General features: G+C 50.1%; 1 protein-coding gene across 1 annotated transcript in view; it reads left to right on the top strand.

Moving 5' to 3' along the window:
• Positions 1 to 24,786, top strand: part of MYO10 (myosin X) — a 181,843-nt gene that overhangs the window by 57,195 nt on the left and 99,862 nt on the right. The window contains exon 3 of the mRNA XM_040977322.1: positions 17,751 to 17,909. Within this exon, the coding sequence (XP_040833256.1) occupies positions 17,751 to 17,909 (159 nt within the window). The remainder of the gene's footprint in view (positions 1 to 17,750; positions 17,910 to 24,786) is intronic.

The raw sequence follows: 24,786 nt of genomic DNA, 5'->3' as shown, positions 1-24,786 counted from the left end.
GAGGACTTTAGCCTCTAGGCTACCACGGCAGGCCTGGGTGCTCGCTCACCTTTTGAGTTTACCCTTAAGGCAGCCTCAGCAGTTGCAGCAGCCGAGAGCAGCAGTGCTGGGGAGGGACTTGGAACTGAGGGGCGGAAGGAACAGTGCTTGTGCATGGCACAGGTAGCAGCTGGTGTGAGGCTGGGGTTTCACTGTTGGCATCCTTTGCCACGGCTGTTTCCCAAAAACATTGCTAGTTAACGCAGGTTTTGGATGGTCTAGTGGGAGCAGGGGTGTGTGTGTGTGGGGGGGGGTGTTCAAAGGAAATGAGGACATGTGTTTAATCACTTTTGAAAGAATTTTATGTATTAGACAGAGTGACAGGGATATGTCCCATCTGCTTGTTCCTTCCCCAGATGCTTGCAGTAGCCAGGGCTAGGCCCGGCCAAAGCCAGGGGCCAGAATTCGGTCTAGGTTTCCCGAGGGTATGGTGGGGACTCGTCACCTGCTTGCTCCCAGGGGGCACGCTGGCACAGAGCTGGAGTCTGTGGTGCAGCCCAGATTCGAACCCCTCGGCTCTGGTGCGGAGTGCAGTTGCTCAGGGTACATCTCCACCAGTCTGACTGAATGCCTGCTTTCTGCTGCCCTATCCCATCTCCCAAACAGGAAGAGAAGCTCTTGGTGAAATGGCTGAATATAGGTTCCCTTCTAGAACTCTGGGCTACACAACACTTTCCTGTTGGCAGTTGCTTTTGTTATGTAGATTCTTAGTATCTTAGTTCATCAGCTGCTACCAACATTATCTTCTCTAAGAGTTCAGTGCTACATGAAAGTCACTCACTTACTCCAGTACTTTAAAAAAAACAACAAACCCTGTGTGGTGCTCTGCGTTCACATCTGCTGAAGGTTGGTGGCGGTGCCTGCCAGGTTACTTTGACGACTAATGAGAGTGCTTAGGGGTGTGCCTGATGTTGTGGCTTCGTAACACCGGCGTGTGTTGTGATTGTCATCCCAGAGGCAATGGTCTTCCTCGTGTTAAGTCCCAACTCTACTAATTATGGGGCTGTTTGTAGCCTGCCCCCCAGCGTCTCCACATCTTCTTTCAGCTACTGAGGAAGGCAGGAAGGGAGGAAACATTGAGACGCAGAGAAAGAGTGAAACAAGAATAGGGCTCCTGTATGCGGATTCATTCTCCAAACGCCAGCAGTGGCCAGAGCTGGACTGGAGACCAAGAGTGAGGAGCCTGATCCGGGGTCTCGGGAGGAGTTGGCAGGAAGCCCATTGCTGCAATCACCGCTGCCCCCGTAACAGGAGGAAGCTGGGGAAGCAAGAGGGAGCTGCACACTGAACCCAGTTACTCCAGCGTGGGATGCAGGGACTTGCCTGCCAAACACCTGCGTCCTGGTAACAACTGCTTTTGACAGGAAAGGATCAACATGGTGTGAGACACTTCAAAAGCTTACAAACTGGTTTTAAAAAACTTTGTGGGAAAAGAAATGGAAAATAAAATAGAAGTTTAATTTGGTGCAGACATTTTTGAAATTCATTTATCAAAACATGAAAATGTGTATTATGATCAAGGTATTCATGTATGTCCATTTTGGCATTAAAATCAACTTTCAGTGTGTTTTCCACAAACTTAAGTCCCTCTGTGGAGATGTTGGAAGTTGATGTGTGAAGTGTGTTCCCTTCCATGATGATTAGAATCTAGGAGAATTTCGTTGTTACAGTAAGAACTGACTCCATGGAACCAGGTGTCAGCTTTTGTGCTTGGGGAGAAGAGGGCTTGGCAGGTTCATTCTAGTTCATGCCACACCCCAAAATGATGATCATCCTTGAATGACTTCTAGGTGGTTTTGAATGTTCCAGAACCCTTGGCATGAAGGAAACTTCCTCCATAGAATCAGCGATGCTGAGGTCAGCTTGCTGGTAGCTGGTCTTAACTGTGTAGCTTCATGTCACTTTGAAAACACATCACTGTGCAGCCCATGAAGCCAGCTGGCTAAGGGAGCAGCGTTTGGTTATTGCTTCGTACCTGAGCACTATAGACCAGTGGTTCCTAAGCCTGGGGTTTCCCGTGTCCAGAAACTCTCAAAGTCCAGCATGTACGTGCCCCATGTCCTGGGAGGTTGGGTAAGGGCATTTAATAAGTTTTGCTGTCATTTCAAAAATTTAAATATATGTACTTCAATTTGAGAGGCAGAGAGCATGAGTATCCACCTCACTGATTTACTGCACAAATACCCCTCATGACTAGGGTTGGTCTGAAGCCGGGAGCCTGGACCTCAGCCTAGGTTTCCCATGAGAGCGGCAGTAACCCAGCCATTTGCTCCGTTGCTGCTGCCCCACAGGGTCCACATCAATAGGAAGCTGAGATCAGAGGCTGGAATTGGGGATAAAACCCAGGATTCCTGAGTGTGATGTGAGTGTCTTACCGCCCACTCTAAAAGACTTGGTCAGTGAACTCACTCTGGGTCTTCTGTGGATGGAGTGGGGAGGTTCAGTCCGGCTACTTGAACCATCCCTTGTTGCCTCCCAGGATTTACAAGATCAGCAAGCTGGAGTCCTGAGCCACAGCCCAGACACTCCCTGGCTCTCCACTACAGAATATGGCCCCTTAACCCCTCTGGCAGACATCTGCCCCCAGTTGAATTTCAAGGAGAAAAGCAGTCATGGAGTACAAAAAGTTAACATTTAACCAAAGAGCTTCTAGATCTTTTGAAGTTCGTTAATGCACGAAAGCTAGTTTGCACAAGTTACCCCAGGAAGGTGAAGTTTGGGCACCAGTCAGTAATAATTACATGGTTACATAAGAACTTCAAACACTTAACCCCTATTACTTCATTATAATTCATCCCAGTGGACAAACACAGGGACTAGCACATGGGTGTGGAAATAGGGAAACAATAAAGCAGGGCACCCTTAGTCACTGAGTGTCAGGTGCCAGCTGCTCCTGAGTCGCAGGGACTCGGCCCTCCCGTAAACCCGAGAGAACCCGTTTGTTTCCATTGTTCCCCAGGCACCCTTAGACTGAAGCTCTCGAATCACACCTCACAACTTTTACATTCTCATCTTCTTGTTTTCTATAATTCTTTATCCAGCTTCAGGCTGATCGACCAAGCTGTGAGGGTTTCATGGAAATCACATTTAGGAAAAGCACGTTTCTTTCCTCCGCATGTCTGCGGCACACATGCGCACTGAACCTGTAGCCTCATGGTAGTTTTTCATTTTCAAAGCATCTCAGTGAAATAAACGGGACAGAAAACTGGTGCTTGCCAATAAAGATCATTCCCAGTGACTTACTCCATGTGCTGCCTCTAAGAATTTGCCTCATTGGCCCCCCTTTTTTTAAATAGTCAAGACAAAAAGATAATTTTGGTAAGAAATATTTTAAGATGAAGTAGGAAAACTCAGTTAACTTTATACCAGGAAAATGTCTACGAGAATTGGCAAACTGGTTGTTTTTCACCACCCACAGGTGGCCTTGAAGCCCATGGCAACAGGAAGTGGGCATCAGCGGGCTCTCGGTGCCCACCCGCCCCCAGTGCTCTCACCTTGACTTACTAGGGTTTGTCCTTCAGGCCACTGAGACCCAAATAGAAGGTGGATGTTTCAGAAAGGGTGCGCTAGTTTTGAAATCGGCATCCACAGACTTTGCTCAGTTTCACACAGGCCGCAGTGGAAAATTTTGCCTGCTCCTCTTTATACTGCCCATTAATTTGTAAACTCTCCAAGCAAGATTTTGATCAGAAGTCATATATGTATGGAGACACACACACACACACACACACACACACTTATTCAGAGATCTTTAAGAGAATGGGAATGAAGTGGCAGCTGCAGGCCCAGGGGCTGTGCAAGGGACAGGGAGTGTATTTGTGTCCTGAATTATCTGCTGAGTTTCCAAACTCTTGAAAGACAGATTTTCAGTAGCCAAAACAAAAGGCTTTTCATGAAGTTTAGATTCTTCCCATTTGAAAGGTTGTCTTAGGATGGGTGTTAGGGAGCCAGCCCTTGGAATGCCCACCTGTTGGAGTGCCCATTGGAGTCCTGGGAAACTGGAAGGCAGTAGACAGTGGCCCAAGAGCTCAGGCTCCTGCCATTCACGTGGAAGACCCGGGTGACGCTCCTGGCTCCTAGTTCAGGGTAGATCATTGCTGCGGAGAGCAGGTGAGAGCAGATGGGAGTGCGCTCGAGGCTGGAGAGCATGGCAGGCCCTGTGGTGTGTGAAGGTCAGTGGTGGCAGGGCTTAGCTGGAAGTGATTTTGCCTGGCTGCAAGCGCTTGCAGGGACAAGGCTGACGGAAGTGTGGCCAGGAGCTCAGAGGAAAGGAGAGCAGCGTGAAGCAGAGCCAGAGGAGCCAGAAAATGGGACAGGCTTCCCCCGCAGAAACAGGCCTGGATCATTTAGTGATCCAAGTAGCAGGCCGGCTGCACTGGAGGAGAGGCTTCGTCTCGCGTCTCGCGTCTCGCGTCAGTTGCCTTCACTTCCACGTCCCCTGTTCCTGCATGCAGTCATTGGTCAGGTGCTTGTAGCAGCCTCATGGGCTTGGGGCTGTCTGCTTTTATACGGAATAGGGAAGGGAAGTTTCCGAGAAGTGGAATGGCATGTGCCAGGCCGCGGGCCTGTGGTGACAGCTCTGTGGCTGGCACCCTCGCCCAGGAGGAACAGCTTTTCCAGTATGGTGGGTCTCTCTCCACCGCAGCCCCTGAGCTTGGATTGTAGTGACATCTAAGCACGCTTTCAGGACCAGTTCCCTTCTCGCTGCTTCCCTTAATTCCATCATGGCACTGTTCTCATTTGTCATTTTGTAAATTGTTTTTTGGTACAAATGAGTTGGTGGTGGGTTCTCCCCTCCTCCTCCCCCTTAAATTTATTTTTGATGATGTTTACATAGCTGATCAGGGTGGAAAGGATAGAGGATTAGGGGAAAGTGTGGGTGAGACCATTGTTTTCCAAATTTTCTTTCTTCCTCCTGTACCTGGGAGTAGGGGGAGATGAGGGGAGAGGCCTGCACCCAGTCTCCTAACAGAAGGGTGGTAATTTTAAATAGGAGCTTACAGCCTGTGCTTTTACTCTGCTGATAATTGCAGCAGCTACTCTAAAGGCATGTATGCTTGTGTGTGTGTGTGAAGATTGAGTTATTTGAAAGAGTTAGACGGCAGAGATCTTCCATCTTCTAGTTCACTCCCCAAATGGCTGCTCTGACTGGGACAGGGCTAGACAAAAAGTCAGGTTTCTTCTGCATTTCCCACATGGGTGCAGGGGTCCAAGGACTTGGCTTATCTTCTGCCATTCTAGCTCCTTTCCTGTTTGTCCTCAGTACTAACGCTGTGGTGCTGGAGTACTTCAAAAAGTTTGTGGAGAAATGAAATTAGGAGATGAGTTTACCTTAGTACAGTGTCTGAAAGCTATCCGCTTTTTTCAACACACATATTTTCTTACTGTGTTTGAAGTCTTCCTGATTGCATGATTTTCACAAGTTTTGCACCAAAATTAAAATGTTGCAATTGCATGTTACGTGAACATTCTGAAGTTCCCATGTCTTTTTCTTATTTTGTTTATTTTACCAGCTTCGAAGAACAAGTAGCCATCCATGGCAGGTAGTGGAGTGCCAAGCATGGGGTTTTACAGGACAGGCTCATGGCCATAGACTCTTAAACCCTGCTTGTTTGTTTATTGGTTTAAGACTTATTTATGTTGGAAAGGCAGAGTTAAAGAGGAGGAAAGATCTGAACATCTGCTCGTTCAATCCCCAAATGGCCGCAATGATGGGAGCTGAAATGATCCAAAGCTGGGAGCCAGGAACTTCTTCCGGGTCTCCCATGCGGGTGCAGAGTCCCAAGGCTTTGGGCCGTCCTCATCTGCTGTCCTAGGCCATAAGCAGGAAGCTGGATGGGAAGTGGGGTGCCGGGGCAGAAACCAGCATCCGTACTGGATCCTGGTGCTTTGAGCTTTCATGCTGGGCCGTTAAACTCTGTTTTTACAGGTAACACTGAATGCAAGTTATTTTTGCTTTTGTTTTGTGTTTTAATTTTTTTGGCCGCCTGGTCAGAGAGTTATGACCAAACTCTAGCCTTTTCCTTCTAGTTTTATTTCCTGCAAATTTACTACCAGGTTACTCAGTTGCATCCACCCTGAAACCCTTTTTTCCCTGTAATTGGTTGGTTAATATGCTGCAGGTTCTGCTGCCCAAGCCCACTGTTTTCTGGGCCATTCTTTGTAGCTTCTCCTTACCCCATCCAACCACACCAGCTGTGCACAGCAGCAGTAACAGTGCTGGTGGCACCCCAGGGTCATGGCTCTGACCTCTGTGTCGTGTGAGCTGCTGCATGGTTATCTCCTGCGTTCTGTGTGAAGATGCATTGAAGATACAGCATGAGGGTGAAGCAGATGCCATTTCTCCAAGCCTTCCCGGGCACTGCCAGCCTGCCCCTGGCCTGCCCCCCACCACGATGCCTCATTTCCCGCGGCCTTTGCTGCAGGTTTGGCGTCACTTGTGTCTGTCTTTACCTGTTTGGGGAAATGCCATTCAGCACATTGCAGCTGTTACGCTTTCCAGATCGTTCAGCCTGAAATGGCGTGTCTGCTGGGAGGCTTAAGACAGGAACCTGATTCTTAGTTTGAGAGTTACTTCAGGCGTCTGCAACAAAAGCAGCCTGGGAGTATCTGGGAGTCCTGGTTTTATCTCATTTCTTCCCGAACAAATATTGCATTTGAGAGATTATGTGGAACAAAGCTGTATACTGTTTGATTAATGTGACATTTTATTCCCAGCCATCATAGAGAAGTATCTTGCAGCGAAAGACTTTGAAAACACTTATTGGTCTTGAATCTTAAATTTGATTCTCAATGAACTCCACTTAATGATTTTTTTTTGAGGGCCAGCCTAAAAAGTTATTAGTGTGCCTACACTAACACATTAAAAATAACTCCCCCTTCTAGCCCCAGCATGATGACCTAGTGGCTAAAGCCCTCGCCTTGCATGTGCTGGGATCCCATCTGGGTACCGGTTCATGTCCCAGCTACTCCACTCCTCATCTAGCTCCCTGCTTGTGGCCTGGGAGAGCAGAAGAGGGTGGCCCAAAGCCTTGGGATTCTGCGACCGTGGGAGACCCAGAAGAAGCTCCTGGCTCCCGGCTTCAGATCAGCTCAGCTCTGGCCATTGTTGCCATTTGGGGAGTGAATCAGAGAATGGAGGATCTTCCTCTCTGTCTCTCCTCCTCTCTGTGTATCTGACTTTCCAAATAATAATAATAATAATAATAATAGAGTATTTAAAGGGAAAATAAAAACACATTGGGGAAAGCTGGAGGAAGGCCTGACACTGTATACATTCAATTTGCGTTGTGAGTACTCCTCAGTCTTTATTCCTTGTCACCTGGTGTCGGGGGACCTTGTTTTGAAAGTGGAAACTGGCTTGTGGCTGTGTTTGCAGCCATTTGCCTGGATAACACAGCCTGAAATGGTCCGCACCAGCTGGCACTGGTGTGAAACGCCACCTGAATTATCATGGAACCCAAGGTTCAGGATCGCCCGCCCTGCTGCAGTGATTGCCACACAGTGCGGGATTAAGCTGCAGGAACTCCAGTGATCTGCTTCAGGGCAGGCGCTGTCAGCCATTCTGGCGGTCAGGTCTAGTGAGGGTTTACTGAGCATTCACTGTGAAGTAGGAGTGTGTTCACCACTTAGCTCACCTGGCTCGCTTCCACCACGAGGCCGGTCTGCAGCTTCCCTGAGGCCTTGCAGCCCCGATGTAGGGTGGCCAGGGTATGACTGCTCTGGTCTCCTGGGTGGATGCTGGAGGCCCTCCCTGCTCTGATGGCGAACGCCTGCTTCTCCCAGCTTGTGGGCTGAATTCTTATCACAGAGTACGCAGGCTGTTCAAAGAGCTCATGGAAACTGGAATTAAAGGGTATGTACTTTGCCACCCCTAAAGAAGTAATATCCGTGTATCATTGCCTTTTCATAATACTCATTTCCGTAAGCTTTTGAAGACTCCATGTACGCATTTAAAAGTATTTAATAAACCTTGAATGGGATTTTCCATGAACTTTTTGAAGGCCTTTCATATTCCATGGGTTTTGAAAGTGTTTTGCTAGCACTTTATCGAATCTTTTAAGTTTTCTGATTAGGCACCCAGGAGTAACTTTGTGTACTTGTATCCACCTGGCTTAACCACACTTCAGACTTTATTGCACTGAAATGTTTTCAGGAAGGGGACTCCAGGCGTTCACATTGGAATTCTGTCTTATTGAAAAATGGGCCGGTAACATGAAGGGACCAGAGTCTGGGTGCAAAGCAGCCACACGCTGTCGGGGACGTTCTGCCCTGATGCCAGCAGCACACTCATGACAAGAGCTCATGGCGGATCCCCCTTGGAGCACTGCAAGTCTGTACACAAGGGAAGGAATTGCCAGAAGTGCCGGATGTGCCTGGCTGGTGGGGACGTCTTGGGAAAAGCAGCCAGGGAACTAAACAAGGAGGAGAGTTACAGGGCAGAGTGCAGAGTAAGAGCTTCTCCGGGGGACCTGCCCTTGGGTGTCCTCTCCCTGTTCCTCTCTGGGGCTCTGCGTGATTGTCACAAGGTGAACATGCTTGTCACACTCAGGCAGGGCTTCTGTTATTCATCTATTTCTGCCTGGGCTCCTTCATGCTCCATTGGCACCTGCCTGTTGTTGAGCGCTGGACAGAACAGTATTAGGGACGGGGAGTCAGCTGGAAGGAGGCGCTGGAGTGTCCATCAGGGGCCATGCAAGAAGCTAGCCTCAACCTCAACACCGACTGCAAAGCTCAAGTATTCAAAAGAAACAGCATAGAGCCTGGCGGCTGTGATGTTGGCATTGCTAATAGACGCCGGCTCGTGTCCTGGCTGCTGCACTTCTAATCCAGCTCCCTGCTTATGGCCTGGGAGAACAGCGAAGGATGGCTGAGTCCTTGGGTCCTTGCACCCACAGGGAGGTCCAGAGGAAGCTTCGGGCTCCTGGCTTCAGATTGGCCCAGCTCTGACCATTACAGCCATTTGAGGAGCGAACCAAAAGATGAAGATCTGTCTGTTCTTCTGTCTGTAACTGCCTTTCAAATAAAAATAAACAAGTCTTCAAAAAAAAAAAAAACCAGCATAATTGAAATTTAAGTCAGCTATGATGGAATTTACCCAAGTGTACAGTTCAATGCTGGTTTTCATATATTCACGGTAATTTTATGATCATAGTTTTAGAATGTTTTCCTCACCCTAAAAGGAAATCCTGTATGCATTGGGAATCAGTCCCGTCCTTCTGCTAGCCCATCCCTTGCAAGCACTCATCTACTTTCTCTTTCTGTGGGTTTGCTGATTTTGGGAATTTGATGCAAGGAGATTAACCCCCTAGCGCCTGGGCTCTTCATGTAGTGTACTCTGTTTAAGGTGCGTGTATGTTGCAGCATGCCTCAGCATGACACCTTTTTACTGGCTGTGGTTGGGCCACCTCAGCGTTGTCTGTCCATTTGAGTGGTTTCTCCCTTTCGACTGGTGGGACTGGTGCTGATACGAGCAGTTAGCAAACCGTGCATAGTTTGTGCATACTCAATTTTTCATGAGCTTTCTGAAGGTGCTTTGTGTGCAGAGTTGACCTCTGTTCATCTTTGCTATCAAGATGATTTCAGCCAGTTTCCGTCAGTTTCTGTCACCCTCTGGTACTCTGGCTTAACACACATTTGGACAAGGTTTCCTGTGAGAAATAGGACAGCTGCCTCCTCTGCATTGTAGACACTGACAGACAGATGACACTTTCTTGTTGACGCTTTCTGGGAGAAAAGGGAAAACAGCGTTCTTTTTAGGCCCCTTTTGTTTGTTTGCAATGGTACGTTACAAAAACCATTTCAGGGCATTGAATTTCTTCTGTGTTACTGAAATATCTCTGTTTTGAAAGACCTCTGACCTTTTTTCTGTGTGATCTAGCCTTTTTCTTGGCGGGGGCCTTCTGCCTTCTCCTGACGCCATCCACAGTTCCTGGGATGTCTGTAGACTTCCGTGATGGTGGCAAACTGAGGCCTCACCGACGGAGGTGTGCGGAGATGATGCTGTGTTCGAGCCACTGTGCTTTGATTCTGATCTTTTTGATTGCCTTTCGCGTGCGATGATGTCTCTGGGTGTTCTGAAACAAGTTGGGCCCAGCTGACTTCTTGTCCTCTCTGCATATATTTTACTAAAGAGCCACACATGACTTTTGGTTTCAGTCTGAAATCTGGAATCGTTTTGATGCTATTTTTGTGTAAATAGATTAGTAATTATGTTGTGCAATCTCAGTTTATACTTGACACTGAGAAATGCATTTTTCTGACATGAGTAGCATGGTAAACATAGAATTGGTTATTCCTCTTAGAACACTGAGATGGGGGCATATTTGGCTCAGATTTGACTTTTTTTTTTTTTTTAAGATTTATTTAATTGGGCCCGGCGTGGTGGCACAAGTGGTTAAGGTCCTCACCTTGCACACCCGGGATCCCATATGGGCGCCGGTTCTATCCCTGCAGCCCTGCTTCCCTTCCAGCTCCCTGCCTGTGGCCTGGGAAAGCAGTCGAGGACGGCCCAAAGCTTTGGGAACCTGCACCCGCGTGGGAGACCCGGAAGAGGCTCCTGGCTTTGGACCGGCATAGCATCGGCCGTTGCACTCACTTGGAGAGTGAATCATCAGACGGAAGTTTCCTCTCTGTCTCTCCTCTCTGTATATCTGCCTTTCCAATAAAAATAAAATCTTTAAAAAGATTTATTTAGTTATTTGAAAGTCACAGTTATAGAGGAAGAGAAAGAGAAAAATCTTCTGTGGGACTGGCTCCGTCCCCAGCTCGCTGCAATGGCCTGGACCGAACCAGGCCGGAGCCAGGAGCCAGGAGCTGTGTCTGGGTCGCCCACGTGGGTGGCAGCAGCCCAAATACTTGGGTCATCTTCTGCTTTCCCAAACCATCATCAGGGAGCTTGACTGGATGTGAGCCTCCAGATCACAAACCAGCGCCCATGTGAAGTGCTGGCAACTCAGGCAGCAGTTTTACGTACTTATTGCACCACAGGAAATGCTCCTAGTTTTGCCTTCTGCCTTTCAGCAAAGAGAAGCCAAGACATCCTGAGCTATTATAAAAGCGGAGACAATTCAAGGCTGGCAGAAAATGAGAGATCTTGAATTATATCTGTGTTTGGAGCTTGGGTCTAGATGACAGATGCAAGGTTCTCAAGCCATGACCTCAGCACTGCTGACGGCCACCCTTTAGCCGGTGTTGCCAGGTGACCACTGCACCCAGGTGTCTGATGAAGCAACAAAAGCCTAGAGATTATCACGGGAGATCAGTCCAGTACGAGGAGGTTGAACGAGGTGCAATTGACCGCAGCCCCTGCTGTGGTGGGCATCGCGATTTGGGGTGACCCTTCCTCCCACTGATCCACCCATAGCTGCAGGTGCCCAGGGTGCTCAGCCATCTCGGTGTCTGAGCTGGTGGTTTCACCAGTCCCAGTTACTAGCCAGAGAAGGGCACCATTGCAGCATTGTGGTTAAAGAATGCAAGAGGGTTCTGTCCAGGGTGCAGTGGGAGGAGGAGGAGACTCGGACTGGACCCTGTGGCTGAGGCCAGGAAGAGGGCTGGCCAGAAGGACGTGGGCAGCCAAGGCAGGGCGCAGAAGGGCTTACTCTCAGAGGGTCTCAAGTCAGGCTGGATGGCAGGAGAAGCAGTGGGCCTGGGGCGGGTGAGTGGGTACGCTGGTGGAACAAGATCAGTGTGTCTCAGACCACAGCAGCACAACTCCCTTCTTTGAATCCCTGGTGCACCACGAGCTGTGCTCAGAGTGTTGTGTGTGTGACCTCACGGCAGCTGAGCACTGCACGCTGACATTTTGGCTATGTCACATCATAGATGAGGAAACCTGGGCTTGGAAACCAGGGCTTGGAGAGTCAGGTGACTAGAACACCTTAAGAGTCTCAGCCAGTAACGGGCAGGAAGAGCACGCTGAGACCTTCCTAGCCAGAGGGCTGATGCCAGACCAGCAAACTCCTTGCTCTTGGCACTGCGTCTCCATCAGCAGGCGTTGTGCTCCTCGTTTGGGTTGCCCCATGCTTCAGACCACTCAGACTCCTAATCCTATCTGCAAACCCTGCAGCAGCATCAGAAAGGTCCGCGACCCGTGCTGCGGATTTGCTGGGTGCCAGCTCTGCTGTCCTTAATATGTCCACGTGAACACCTTCGCTGCCCACACCCTGTCCCAGCCACCCTCCGGGGCAGGGATACCCCATGCTGCTGTCCTGACTCCCTTCACCCCAACATGGCTGGTTCCCATCATGCCTCGGGTGTCTGCTCGTTGACAGCTCCTCCTGCCCCTTCTCCTATTCCGGCTCTATGCTTGCCGTGCAAACCCCTCCAAGGGCTGTGGGCTCTGGGAAAGAAGAGGACATGTACCTCATTGCCTTGTTGCCAGGGTCCGACCTACACCTGGGCAAATGACTGAGGGAACAAGCGAGCAAATGAGTGAAAAGTAACAGGGCGGGCAAGTGGGATTCAGCCCCCTGGAGAGGGAACGCCAATGGACTTCTCTCCATCTCTCCTCCCGTGCTCACCTCTTTCAAGGCCATGACGTTCTTTGCTCAGCATTTTGACACTCAGTCTTGGTCCACTCCTCCTTCTCCTGGCCCCACTCAGTTCAGATGAGGCTCAACCCAAGAAGGAACGGGTCTGACAAGGTCAAGGCTAAAAGGGCAAGGCCTCCCGACCAGGCATGCTTGGCAACTCAGCACTGCCCTCAAGTGCACATATTGTGCACTTGAACGTCAGCACTTGGGACTTCTACTCCCGTGATTTTCTTCAGTCCTCACAGTAATTCTAGGAATTAAGTATTATTACCATCTTCAGCCTTATTTGACAGGTGGAGACAGGCCTGGGCATAGAAAGCAAGTGTCTTACCCAGTGTTCTTGCAGGTTGTGTAGACTGACAAGAAGTAAATCCTACTGAGTAGGATCCTAAGGCTATGTTTGGGTCTGTCCTCACTCTGCCTTGCCATGTGTATTATACCCAACTTGGGGGGGGGGGGCATTTATTCAGACTTTTTCAAGTTTTTAGAGTGGACCAGGGCTGAGCAGAAAGGGACAACATAAGCATGGTACTTGCTGTTGCCATAGTGAAGTGTACAATCCTGAAAGTCAGAGCCAGCACTGAAAAGAAGCAGAAGGGTGCATCACACATGGCCGCCACAGCCCATTCTCTGTCGCTGTAATGCAGTGCTGGCCACTGGGCGCTTTCTAGGGAGTAATGGTGTGTTTGGCTTCCAGTTCTGGAGGCTGAAAGTGCATGAGGGCGATGCTGGCACCCACTTGGCATCTGCAGAGGGTCTCCTTGCCCATCATCCCACGGACAGCCAGAGTCGCTGCCAGCCCAGACCTCTCTCCCTCTTCCTCTTCTTTGTCTTATTAGGAAAAAAAATTTAATTTCAAAATAGTTACAAAGAGAAAAGCAAGACACCTTCTATCAGCTGGCCTCAAGCAGCAGGGCTGGGCCGGGCAGAAGCCAGGAGCTAGAGGCTTTGTTCAGGCCTCCCATGTGGGTGGTTAGGGCTCACACACTTGGGCCATCTTCTGATTTTCCAGGGAGCTGAGTCACAGCATGATTCATGAGCCAGTGCCCATATCAGATGCGTCACAGGTGTTGGCTTTGCCCACTGTGCCATAACACCAGCTCCTTTCCGTCCTCTTCTCCATCTTGAGGGTCCACCATCATGTCCTTATCTCGTCCTGATGATCGCCCCAAGGCCTCTCCTGCAAGTACCATGAATGAGAGCTTGGGGTCTCAGTTTGCCAACTTGGGCTTGAGCATTTATGATAGTGATGTCCAATGAAACGGTACAGTGTTCAAGTGAGAAAGCTGTCTCACTGTGCGGTGAGGTCAGAAGCAGAGGTTCCAGCATGGGCTGCAGTGGGCTGGAACTAAATGCTGGATATGTACATAATTGCAGGTTCTGAAGGAGCTATAGAGGCTGGGCAATTGCTGGCATAAGAGGTGAGGCACAGGGCCCAACACCACTGGTTCCTCCCAAGAGGATAGCCTGTGGCCTGAGACCCCAAGGAAGGAGTGATCCTGACCGGGACATGACACCAGAGGCCTGGCCCGCAAGGGGCTGGGGACTTTCCTCGGAAGCAGGAAGAGTGTGGACCCAGTCACTTGCCCATAGAAGTCTTCATCATCATTGTCATTGCAGAAGAATTAGAAACTCTATTATTTAATATTGCCATGCTGGTTCTGATTTTCCTCTTGTCGTTGTTTTTATTTGGCTGTTTTTAAAAGACTTGTTTGTTAGCTTTCATGAGAAGTCTTGCTTGTTGTCACCATTTGTCTCCATTTGTATCTGCCTAGACCGAGGTGTCTCAGCCTTGGCAGCGTGGCCCCTGTGGGCTGGCTCATAATTCATGTTCTGAGCATTCCTGGCTTCTGCCCCCCTGGAGGCCAGATGTACCTTCCTGGTCCCCTCATTGTAGCAAGCGGAATTGCCATGTCAGGGAGTGGGCGGGAGGATGCAAACGCAAGAGCCATTGCTTAGAAGTTCCAGCCCAACAGGGGCTGAAGTGGCCCTGACAGAAGGCACTCCCATCCCATCTGACCATCCGGCTAGAGCGTGGTCCTTTTTAATGATCTGCAGCTGGAAAAGTCTGGTTTTATGACTAGGCCTTGCTAAAGACTTTTATTAAAGAAATCTAGATGTATCCCTCTCCACCACAGAAAGCATCACACAGGCCCTTGAGGGCTTCCTTACAGTATAATACTAAGGCTGAAAACAGGAGTGGATAATGGCTCAGTCATTTATCTAAGTAATGAGCTCCGAGTTCTGTGGAAGAGGATGGGGACTCGGGCAAGTCTTCCCTGCTCTGGTTTCGGCAGTGTTGCTTGGTCTCCGTTACTCTGCTGAGTCAGCCCGCCTTGGAGTCCGAACAGGAGTGCTTTGCTCCAAAGCGTTTTGATTTTCTTTCTCTTCATCTTCCATATTCCACTCCCTGCTTAACCAAACCACCTTCCCTCCAGCAGGTGCTCCCTTGAAGTGACTTGCTTTGTTCTGAGTTGGGGTTTTAGAAGGACACCTCGTGGCCCACATTTCTTTTGGAAAAGAAACTCCATTCTTTCAACTTGGAATTTTCCCTCCTGCTGTTTGGGAATAATCTTGCATAACTAATACCCTTTCAGCTGTTGCACATAGAACTGATATAATACAGTACAAGGGGCCCTTCTAGACATTTTTGAGTAAGACAGCCGGCCTTGTTAGTCCTTTGATATTATTGCAGATTAAGTCAGTTCATTCAGTCAGCGACTCTTGAAGTCCAGAACGTTCCTCGTGCCACTCAGCACAGAGGCGGAAAACCCACAGATGGTTATTCCTGGAGCTTTCTGTCATTCCTTTTGCAGCTCGGTCTGAGAGAAGCCGTGGATGGCACACGGTGGCTAGTGTCCGCACACAGTCAGGAGTACCTGCACACATGTGTGGGCATCTGGTGTTTCAGGGTCTGTATAGCTGTTTCTTGACTGCTTTCCCAGGCCACAAGCAGGGAGCTATACAGCTGTTTTCTGAAAGCACAGTCGGTACAACACACCAGAACCATCATGTTCCTGGTTGTCTGCGTCTTGTAGTACTGAGCTGCTGGAGTGACAAGCAGGAGAAGCCTTGTGGTTCTCCTTAGGAGGGCTTGCTGAGAGAGGATGCTCAGAGGCTGGAGCTGTGGAGAACTGTTGACCTGGGGCCCTTTGTGCTGGAGACTTGGGGAGGGGCGACAGCCATGTTGCCTGGGGCTGCTAGCTGTTGCACTTGGGGGCAGTTTTGTTTTTTTAAGGCTGCCCAGGGCTGGCACTGGGGTTAAGTCCCTTTCCTTACATTTCCTTCAGGGTGTTTCTGATCTCGGCCAGCCTGTTCTTTGCTACATGTCCTGTACCTTTTTCTTTAATACCTTGTTATTGTGGTTGTGGGCCGCCTCACCCTGCACTCCATCAGTGGCCCGCCTGGCACTGCAGGAGCACACGTGGCAGGGAAGGTCCCCGGAGCAAGAGGCATGGCTGCTGGGGCTGCGTCCTGCCCTGTGGGAGGCTGAGCCAGGGAGCAGCAGGGGCCAGAGGCTCTGCCTCAGAAGGCATGGGTGTGTCCCTGTGCCGGTTCTGACCAACTCTTGTGGTTCCTGTGGCACAGATGCCAGTGCAGAAGTTTCCATTCTCCTCTAGAAAAATAAAGCATGCCATTTGTCAGGCCTTGTGAAAACCATTGGATTGGTACTTTTACGTTTCTTAGTGTGTCATTCTCTTTGGCAAGAACATACCACTTGTTGCCATGTAGGCAGCTGGTTGATGTATAAAAATAGAATCCCTAGTCAAAAAGACTTGTAAATATTATCCCACAAAATTATTTTGTATGTGGCAATCCACATGCCAATATGTGTGTATGAAGGTTATTAGTTTCACATGCTTTAGAAAATATATCTTTTATTTTACTGAAACTATTATTGCAGTACGAGTAGTGGAAGAATGACCGAGCAGTAAATGAGTAACCAGGAACAGAACTCTATAATCGAATGATTTATTACAAATTACTTTGTGAAGTTGGCCAGGCTTTGTTCAGTTGATGGGCTGATCCCACGCCGCAGGAGCACCAGTAGACCTCTGAAAACGCAGGCTCGGTTCAGCTGGTTCCTCACTGTGTGCGTCACCAGTGAACGTGCCACCCGCGGGTGCAGCATTCACTGCCCTTACTTGAAGTTTTAAAGAAGACGGGCTGTGAGACCACGACACTCAAGTGTGAGGTGGGTTTGTTTTGGCAGGAATTCGAATCTCAGCAGTTGAGGGAGTCTCATCCAAGGATGTTTTCTAAACTTGCCTGTGATAATGTGACCCAGTCTTGGAGCCGACATAGCTGGACTGCTGGATTTTTGTGATACTTACATTATGTAATACCGAAGAAGACTTTATTACGAAACTTTGAAATCATTGTACAGTCCAGTAGAAACACTGCATAGGGAGAAAGAAATGACTTTCTAAAAACTTAGCCAGCTTCTTGACTGCAAATATTTCCTATCACTTGGAGAAATATGTATTTCAAGGTGTTCATTGCTGAAGTCCCTGCCTTGCATGCACCAGGATCCCATAGGGGTGCCAGTTCGTATCCCAGCAGCTCTGCTTCCCATGCAGCTCCCTGCTTGTTTTCAGGGCTGAGGTGGTCTCACTGTTGAAGTCTCAGCTGCCCCATCTCTGATCTAGCTGCCAGCGAATGCCCCTGGGACAGCAGCGGGAGATGGCCCGGTGCCAGGGCTCCTGCACCTGCATTGGGGCCGACATAGAATTCCATCTTCCTGGCTCTGGCCTGATGCAGCCCTGGCCACCGAGGCCATCTGGGGAGCCGCCAGCAGTTGCAGGTTCACTGTGTGTCTCACCCTGTCTCTGTAAATCTGCCTTCCAAATGAATCAAGTCTCACAACGGCGTGTTTTCTTGTTCTTCTGGAAGATCTCCAATGTGAGGGAAGTGCACTGTGTGATTCCTGTGGTTAGCATTTGACATCTTCCCGCTCCTAAAAAACAAGGTTAAAAAAAAACCAAGGTTCAAGTAATTTTTCCTATAGAAATAGTTAGGTGATGTAAAGAAAATGAAGAAGTTCTTGTATTGGGTTTTCCTCACGGGCCAGTTGAGGTTCTTTGGCAGATGGTATTGCGATTGTAGTGTGGGTTTCAGACACTGCGTGAAAGTCGTTTACTTGGAATCACTCAACAGCTGACTGTCTCCGCCCCTCAGGTGTTCACGTACAAGCAGAACACGGTCACCCAGCAGAAGGCGTTCCCCATGCACCCCCGGGACGAGCAGGGCGTGGACGACATGGCCACCCTGACGGAGCTGCACGGAGGCTCCATCCTGTACAACTTGTTCCAGCGATACAAGAGGAACCAGATCTACGTGAGTGCCGTCCGGGGTGCTCCCTGCAGTCCCGCTGCCCTGAGCCCGAGTGGATGTTCATTTTCAAAGGGTTTTTCCTGCCTTTTGGAACCTCTGGTTCCTGGGGATCTAGCTGCCTGGAGGGTTGGTTGGAGAAAGCTCTTCCTGCCTAGGGACACTTGGCTTTCCGTGGAGGCATCCTCTCCCCTGGGGTGGGGTCGACAGCTCATCCTGGGAGAAGTTACCGGAATTGTTTGACTTCCTCTGGGAGGGGCAGGGAAGCTGTGGACTGACCTGCTGGATGGATCTGTGAGCTCAGCTTCCTTGGCTTGCTCTGCACTTTTCTCCTTGAATGGATGTTCGCTTTTATTTTTCTGGCTCTGTTGCTGCTGTGGCAGGCAGAGATACTTGAGGAGATTCCATCTTTCTTTGTTTTTTATGATTTACTTCTTTATTTGAAAGGTAGCGTGGGATGATAGAGAAACAGAGATCTGCCCTCCCTGGAGCCCCCGCCACTTCCCTGTGGCTGCAGCAGCCAAGTCTGGGCCAGGCTGGAGCCGGGAGCTAGAAGCCCCATCCTGATCTCCACTGAGTGCTTGGACAGCCTCCTGCTGCTTTCCCAGGTGCATGAGCAGAAAACTCCTGGACCGGAAGCCGAGCCTCTGGAGCTTGAACCAGCAGTGCTTGCATTGCACGTGATCATCTAACCTCCAATGCTGACCCCTTGGGAGCCTGTGTTTCTAAAGTGTGCGATTGCTGATTGACAGCTCAACTTTTTTTTTTTTACATCAGATATACAGACAATAGGAAAGAGAGAGGAAGAGCTTCCGCCCGCTGATTCATTCCTCAAGCAGCCTCAGTGGCTAGAGTTGAGCTGATCCAAAGCCAGGAGCCTGGAGCCTTGTATGGGTCTCCCACGTGGGTGCAGAATCCCAAGGCTTTGGGCCATCCTCAACTGCTTTCCCAGGCCACAAGCAGGGAGCTATTTGGGAAATGGGGCTGCTGGAACATGAACCAGTGCTCACATGGGATCCCGGCTTGTGCAAGGCAAGGACTTTAGCCACTAGGCTACCGTGCCAGTTCAATAACTCAACTTTTATGAAATTGGGAATACTCATATCACAAAGAAATGTTTAAGACTCTTTTCTGTCTTTTGGACATTGAAGTGCAATTATGACATTAGCTGTCAAGATGGACCTGTGTACTTTATTTCTTTCTCAGTGCTGTTTAAAGAGGTCTTCCTAGGAAGCTACTTATACAGCTTTGTTTTTTGTGTCAAGCTCAAATTCAAATAGTTCTCAAGAAATAGCCAACATTTCTGATACTTCAAGAGCTCTGGATCGGGTTCCATAGAGGTGACATTGAACTTGCCAGTATTTCTAAGATTCTGGGGCCTAGCCTCAGATTGTCAAGGTACCAATTGCCTTGTAAGTCTTGGCACTAGACTCTTGGTGTCTTGTCTCCTACACTGACACCAGGTCTGGGATGCAGCCCCCTTTTTTTTGCAGCTCCTCTAAGACCAGGGAGGAAAAATTAGATAGCTGTGGGTTTCATGTTTGATTTTTCTCTCCCTAACACAAAAAATGAATGTCTTATTTGCCTTCTTGCACAGTGAAAGTGTCATTTTTGCCAGATCAACCTAATGTTTGCCAAATGTTTTCAAACAACCTTGTCTAAAGAAATGCAGTCGCGTTGTAGCCTTCTCGTGGGCTGAGCTTGCTCCCCCCCAAGTCTTTCCATCAGAATGTTTTCCAGATGTGTTTTAGAAAAGGTCTGCTTATGTATGTTTATGTAAAAGCTGCTGTAAGTTCTGTATTCTCTGTGTGCATTTATTGTCCTTTCCCGTACCAATGGTCACTGCCAGCCCCCTTCTCCTGGTGCCACAGGGGTCTGCGTCCCAGCTGCCTCGTGCCTGCACCTGCCCTGGGAAGTGGGTGACACCCTTCTGTAAACGCTCTTCATGTAGTCCCTTGCTCACTGGGTTTGTCAAGGTCTTATTTTGTCTTCCTTGAGCCAAGGACACTGCCAAGCGTCTAAGGTTGTGCAATAGATGTTTGTCAAGTAAATGCCAGGCATGTTGTAGTCAGAAGTTGATAATGAAGCAGGAAATTAGATTTTGACATTTTTTTAGTCTGTGTCTCGTGTTGATCGCTGTGTCTAAACTCCTCCTTGCTTGTGTTTAAAGCGCAGACACAAGTGTTTGTTACCCATGTTCACTAGCCGAGAAAACAGTCAATTGGAGGATCGCCATGGGGCTTAGGGCCCACTTTCTGCTTCTCTTGGTAATGGTGTTAAACCTGATAGCTAAATTGCTGAATAAATCCTGTGAACAGGCTCTTGGCCTTGCTTCTGGAATGAAGGTGTTTCTCCCTTGTGAGGGAAAAACCCAGGAGTTTTGTGCATCCAGTTGAGTCCGCCTCTCTGTGCCTTCCTTGTGAGCCTTGCATAATTGTGTGATTCTCCCCGAAAGAGCTCACATGGCTTTCTTATTACCCTGAAGCTGTTGGCTGGGCTGCCCATACCTGTCGGACCCTGCCCACGCTGCGCAGAAGAGCGTCAGCTCTGGGTGGTGCCCACCTGCGTCTTTCCAAGGGGGTGACACTGGGCGCTGCACCAGGGCTGGCGGGTTGGTTTTCTGTTTCTGCCATTTCCAAGTCCCTGGGCTGTGCCAACTCACGAGTTGGGTTTCCCGCAGTCCTGTAGGGAACAGTTCTGACGGGGTCCAAGGCTTAGGTGTCCTTGGGGAAGCACAGCAAGATTTATTTAAGATGTTAAAGCTGGAAACCTTCTGTACAACATGGGAGGGGGCTCCGGGAGAGGAGGAACCAAGAAAATGGTGGAAGTGATGTCTTCCAAGTACAATTGTGAGAGAGAATAACCTCCAGCAGCCAGTCAGCAATCACGGGCCAGAATGCTCATCCTGCCTGGCTTGCTCAGAGCAAAGAGGCGGAAGGGAGCGGCTGGCAGCGTCCTGTCCCGTTCTCATCATAAGCTGAAACCCCAGGCCCCATCTCCTTGCTTGCTCGTGCTGGAGATCCTGGGCGGTGTGTTGACGCTTGGATTTTGTCAAAGACGGTTGTGAGGAGCGAGGCCCTGTACGTTCCTTCACACAGACTTAGGAGCTTTTTGCTGTTTCATGACAAAACTGGACACTTAGGGAAGAGGGATTCGCATTCCGTAGAGGTGACATAGGGCTGCCCCAGTGGGTTTTAATCCTTAGGATAAAACCAAGAGCCAGGAGGAATTTGTCTTTCCAAAGAGGAATAAGATTCTGTGTTTTCAAAGGGAACTTGCACCGGGAGCCCGACTCTCACCCCAACACCCCTAGTTCCCGGAAGCTCTGTCAGCGGGGCCAGTTGCCATGGCTCAGGGCCCTCTTGTAACTTCAGATCTTTCCTCCTCCTCGCAGCCAAGAAGCACTCATTCGCTTGGGCTGCACTGCCTGACGCTGGCTCACGCGCAGGAGCCCTCCACTGCAGGACGCCTCCGTCTCAGGCTCTGAGGGGTGAGGGCAGTGGGCACTGTGCGTAGGAGTCGCCCTTCCCCGAGTGCCTTCCTGTAGTCACTTCTTTGAGAAGAGACACGGCCGTTCCCAGCCGCACACGCATCCCTGCTAGCGCCTGAGCTGCCCCCTGTCCTGTTGCCTTTTGCTTGTTTCCTGCTCTGGGCTGGCCACTGCGGGCTTGTCCCCAGGTAGCCAAGTCTGCAGGCCTTTGCCAAGAGCCCTAAGTTTTCACTCTTGTGGGCCGCTCATTTGGTATCCAAGGGAATCTTACCAGAACCTACTGAAATGTTTTCCTCCGTGGCCATTGCCATCCACCCCGGAAAATGGTTAGACAGTGACAGAAAGCTAGAACCTGCAGAGTAGCGGGATCAGAGCGGAGTCCTCGTTTCCTCCCGTTGCCCTCCTGTGGCTCTCAGTAAACCATCCGTCTGGGACCAGGTTTACCATGGATGCTTTCTCAGACTGTTGACGCAGTCCCCTTACATGGTAGAGCAGGGTGAAGGCTTTGGCAACCTTAGCCTTTGTGTCTCTGTCCATGCTGTTCATCTCATATCCAAAAAACACTTATGCCAAAAGCTTTTTTTTTAAGACTTGTTTTTATTAGAGAGGCAGATTTACCGAGAGGAGAGACACAACAATCTTCTGGCCGTACAGTTGGAGCTGAGCCGATCCGAAGCCAGGAGCCTCCTCCAGGTCTCCCATGTGGGTGCAGGGTCCCAAGGCTTTGGACTATACTGCTTTCCCAGGTGACAAGCATGAAGCTGGATGGGAAGTGAAGGAGCTGGGACATGAACCAGCATCCATATGAGATCCTGGCACATGTAAGGCTAACACTTTAGCCACTAGGTTACTGCGCTGGGCCCATGCCAAAAGCTTTTGCATTGAACTCGTGGTATGAGGACGTGAGAGCTTGCCCGGTCTGTAAAGCCCTGTGAACCTCGCTCCATCCCTTCGCTGCCTCTTCTGTGGCCCTGCCCCTGCCCCAGGCGTGTCCCTCGGGGCTGTGGGAGTATGCACTTTCTGACTTGTGACTGCAGAGCTCTGGCTTTACTGCTGGTCCGGTTTGCGTCCAGTACCATGATTACACCAGCATTCCCTTTTCTGGAATCACTGCGGTGCAGGTCCTTGCCAGAGGCTCTGCTGCTGGACTCGCTTCCTGGAGCTCCAGGCTCATCCTGTCTGGGCCTTTTGTATCCTCTGCTGACTTCCCAGACCACAGCCCTGACTGAGCACTGCACTTCCTGCCACAGGGCGTGGCAGTGGGGGAGGAGGGCACCACCAGTACCCTCACCTACAAGCTTCCAAAGACTTAAAAGGTCACCCTGATCAACTGTGTAAACATCATCACTAAGAGGAAAAAAAGACTTAAAGGAGGGCCCAGCACAGTAGCCTAGTGGTCCTTGCCTTGCACATGCCAGGATCCCATATGGGTGCCGGTTCATATCCCACCGGCCCCACTTCCCATCCAACTCCCTGTTTTTGTTCTGGAAAAGCAGTCAAGGATGGGCCAAAGCGTTGGGACCCAGACCCGTGTGGGAGACCTAGAAGAAGCTCCTGGCTCTTGGCTTTGTATCAGCTCTGCTCTGGCTGTTGCTGCCATTTGGGGAGTGAATCAGCAGATGAAAGATCTTCCTGTCTGTTTATCTGACTCTCCAATAAAAATAAATAAATCTTAAAAAAAAAAAAAAGGCTTAAAGGCGAGAAGGGGTAGGTATGTGCTGTATCAAGAAATAAAAGATGGGGCTGGGGAACATACAGAAGTGAGTCAGGAGCTGCCCACGAGGGGGCTGTTGGCAACAACCCTGCAGAGGTGGGCTAGGACTTGGAAGGGAAGGCTGGTGGGCACTCCACGGGAAGACAACGGGATGAGAGTCTGCTGACAGGCCTGGTCCAATCAGCGGGAGGTTGCCTGTGTTTGCAGCATCTGGTGCGTGTTGGGCACAACAAGCTGAGAACGTAGATGGAACATCTCCGTCAAGATGGCTCTGCCAGCAGGTGGCATTCAGCAGTAGCTAGAGAACATCTTAGCTAGGGCCAGGGAGCTCATGATGTGCAGTAGACAAAGATCAGGGCTGCTGCTCAGCACCCTCGGTGCGCCGACCGGCCCTCCGCCCCACACCCCGCCTCAGAAAGATGTCAGCGGTGCCATGGCTCAATCTGGAGAACATCAGAAGAGTTGCTAAGGAAGTGCTAGAGAGACCACGTGGATGATGCAGGATTTGCAAGGAGTTAGTAGGGAAGAGAGCTCGTTTTTGGCAGTGCAGGGAGAGGCATGCATGGTCTTCCCCACCCCATCCTTGACAAGGCTGGGAAGACGTTCCACTGCCAAGCCTGGCAGCTCCTTGAGCAAAGTGGGAAGACGCGTGGGGTTTGAGATGCCTGGCCCAGCTTTCTGGAGTCCGCAGCAGCTCAGGTTCTCCACCGAGCTGCTGAGCCCCAGGCTGGTGAGAGCAGCCGAGGTTTCTGCTGCGCCAGGGGTGAGCTCTGTGCTAGATTGCAGAGAAGCACATATGCTGCGCAGTAGGTTTTTGTCAAGCTTTGGATCAACTGCACAGAAAAGCCTGCTGTCCCAGCCTTCAGGGACACCCCAGACCACATGACCACAGGAGAAACACAGCTCATTTAGAACTCAGCTAAGTTGTGGCATGCAGGCTGGCTCCAGAGGAAGCCCTCTCACGGCCACCCAGTCCCAGGCTTAGTTTGTTAGTCTTACTGAGCAAACAGCGAGGAGATCAGAATCAAGCAAATATGACAAAAGAGACACACTTGGAAATGTACACAAAGTCCTTCACAGCCAGCGTATTTTTAGGTGCTTCAGAAATAGTCTCTGGTTGGGTGACGGTCAGCCGCAATCTGTGTGTTTGCTGTTGTTCCTGAATTAACTTCGGAGCTGGCTGTGTTCAACAGGCCAAGTCAGCAGGCCCCAGCCAGGGAAGGAGCTAACGGTTTCCAGGGGCCAGGAGCTGCAGTCCCGCAGGCACGTCCTCCGTGCCCACAGTGCCCACAGTGGGGTGGGGTGCCCCCTGCTCTAAGAGCCCTGCTTGAGGACAGGCACATCCAGATCTGTTACATTTCCTTGACCTGAGGCTTTCCAAAGTCGACTTTTTCCTTCATTCATTTTTTCTTTCCCTTTCCCAAGCCAGCACAAGCATCTCCTGGATTGGGATGGCCTGAAGTCCGGATGGGCAGTGCGGTCTTGGCATGTGGCTCGCCTGGGAACAGCTGGGTGCAGTGTGGGATGTCAAAGGTCCCTTTTTCCTTTTGTGAAATGAAATGAAGACTCCTGCTGCCAAGAGATGATTGTAACCGCCCGTCTGCCTGTGGGTTTGTCAACTCCCAAGTGCTCATGCTTTCACATCAGCGCAGGCGAGTGGCAGTTAGGAACTTGGTTGT

The sequence above is a fragment of the Ochotona curzoniae genome, unplaced genomic scaffold, assembly GCF_017591425.1.
Source record: "Ochotona curzoniae isolate NIBS_2020 unplaced genomic scaffold, NIBS_Ocur_1.0 contig_2754, whole genome shotgun sequence".
Classification (NCBI taxonomy): Eukaryota; Metazoa; Chordata; class Mammalia; order Lagomorpha; family Ochotonidae; genus Ochotona; species Ochotona curzoniae.
The sequence above is the reverse complement of the archived record's forward strand: the minus strand, read 5'-3'. Positions and strand labels throughout refer to the sequence as shown.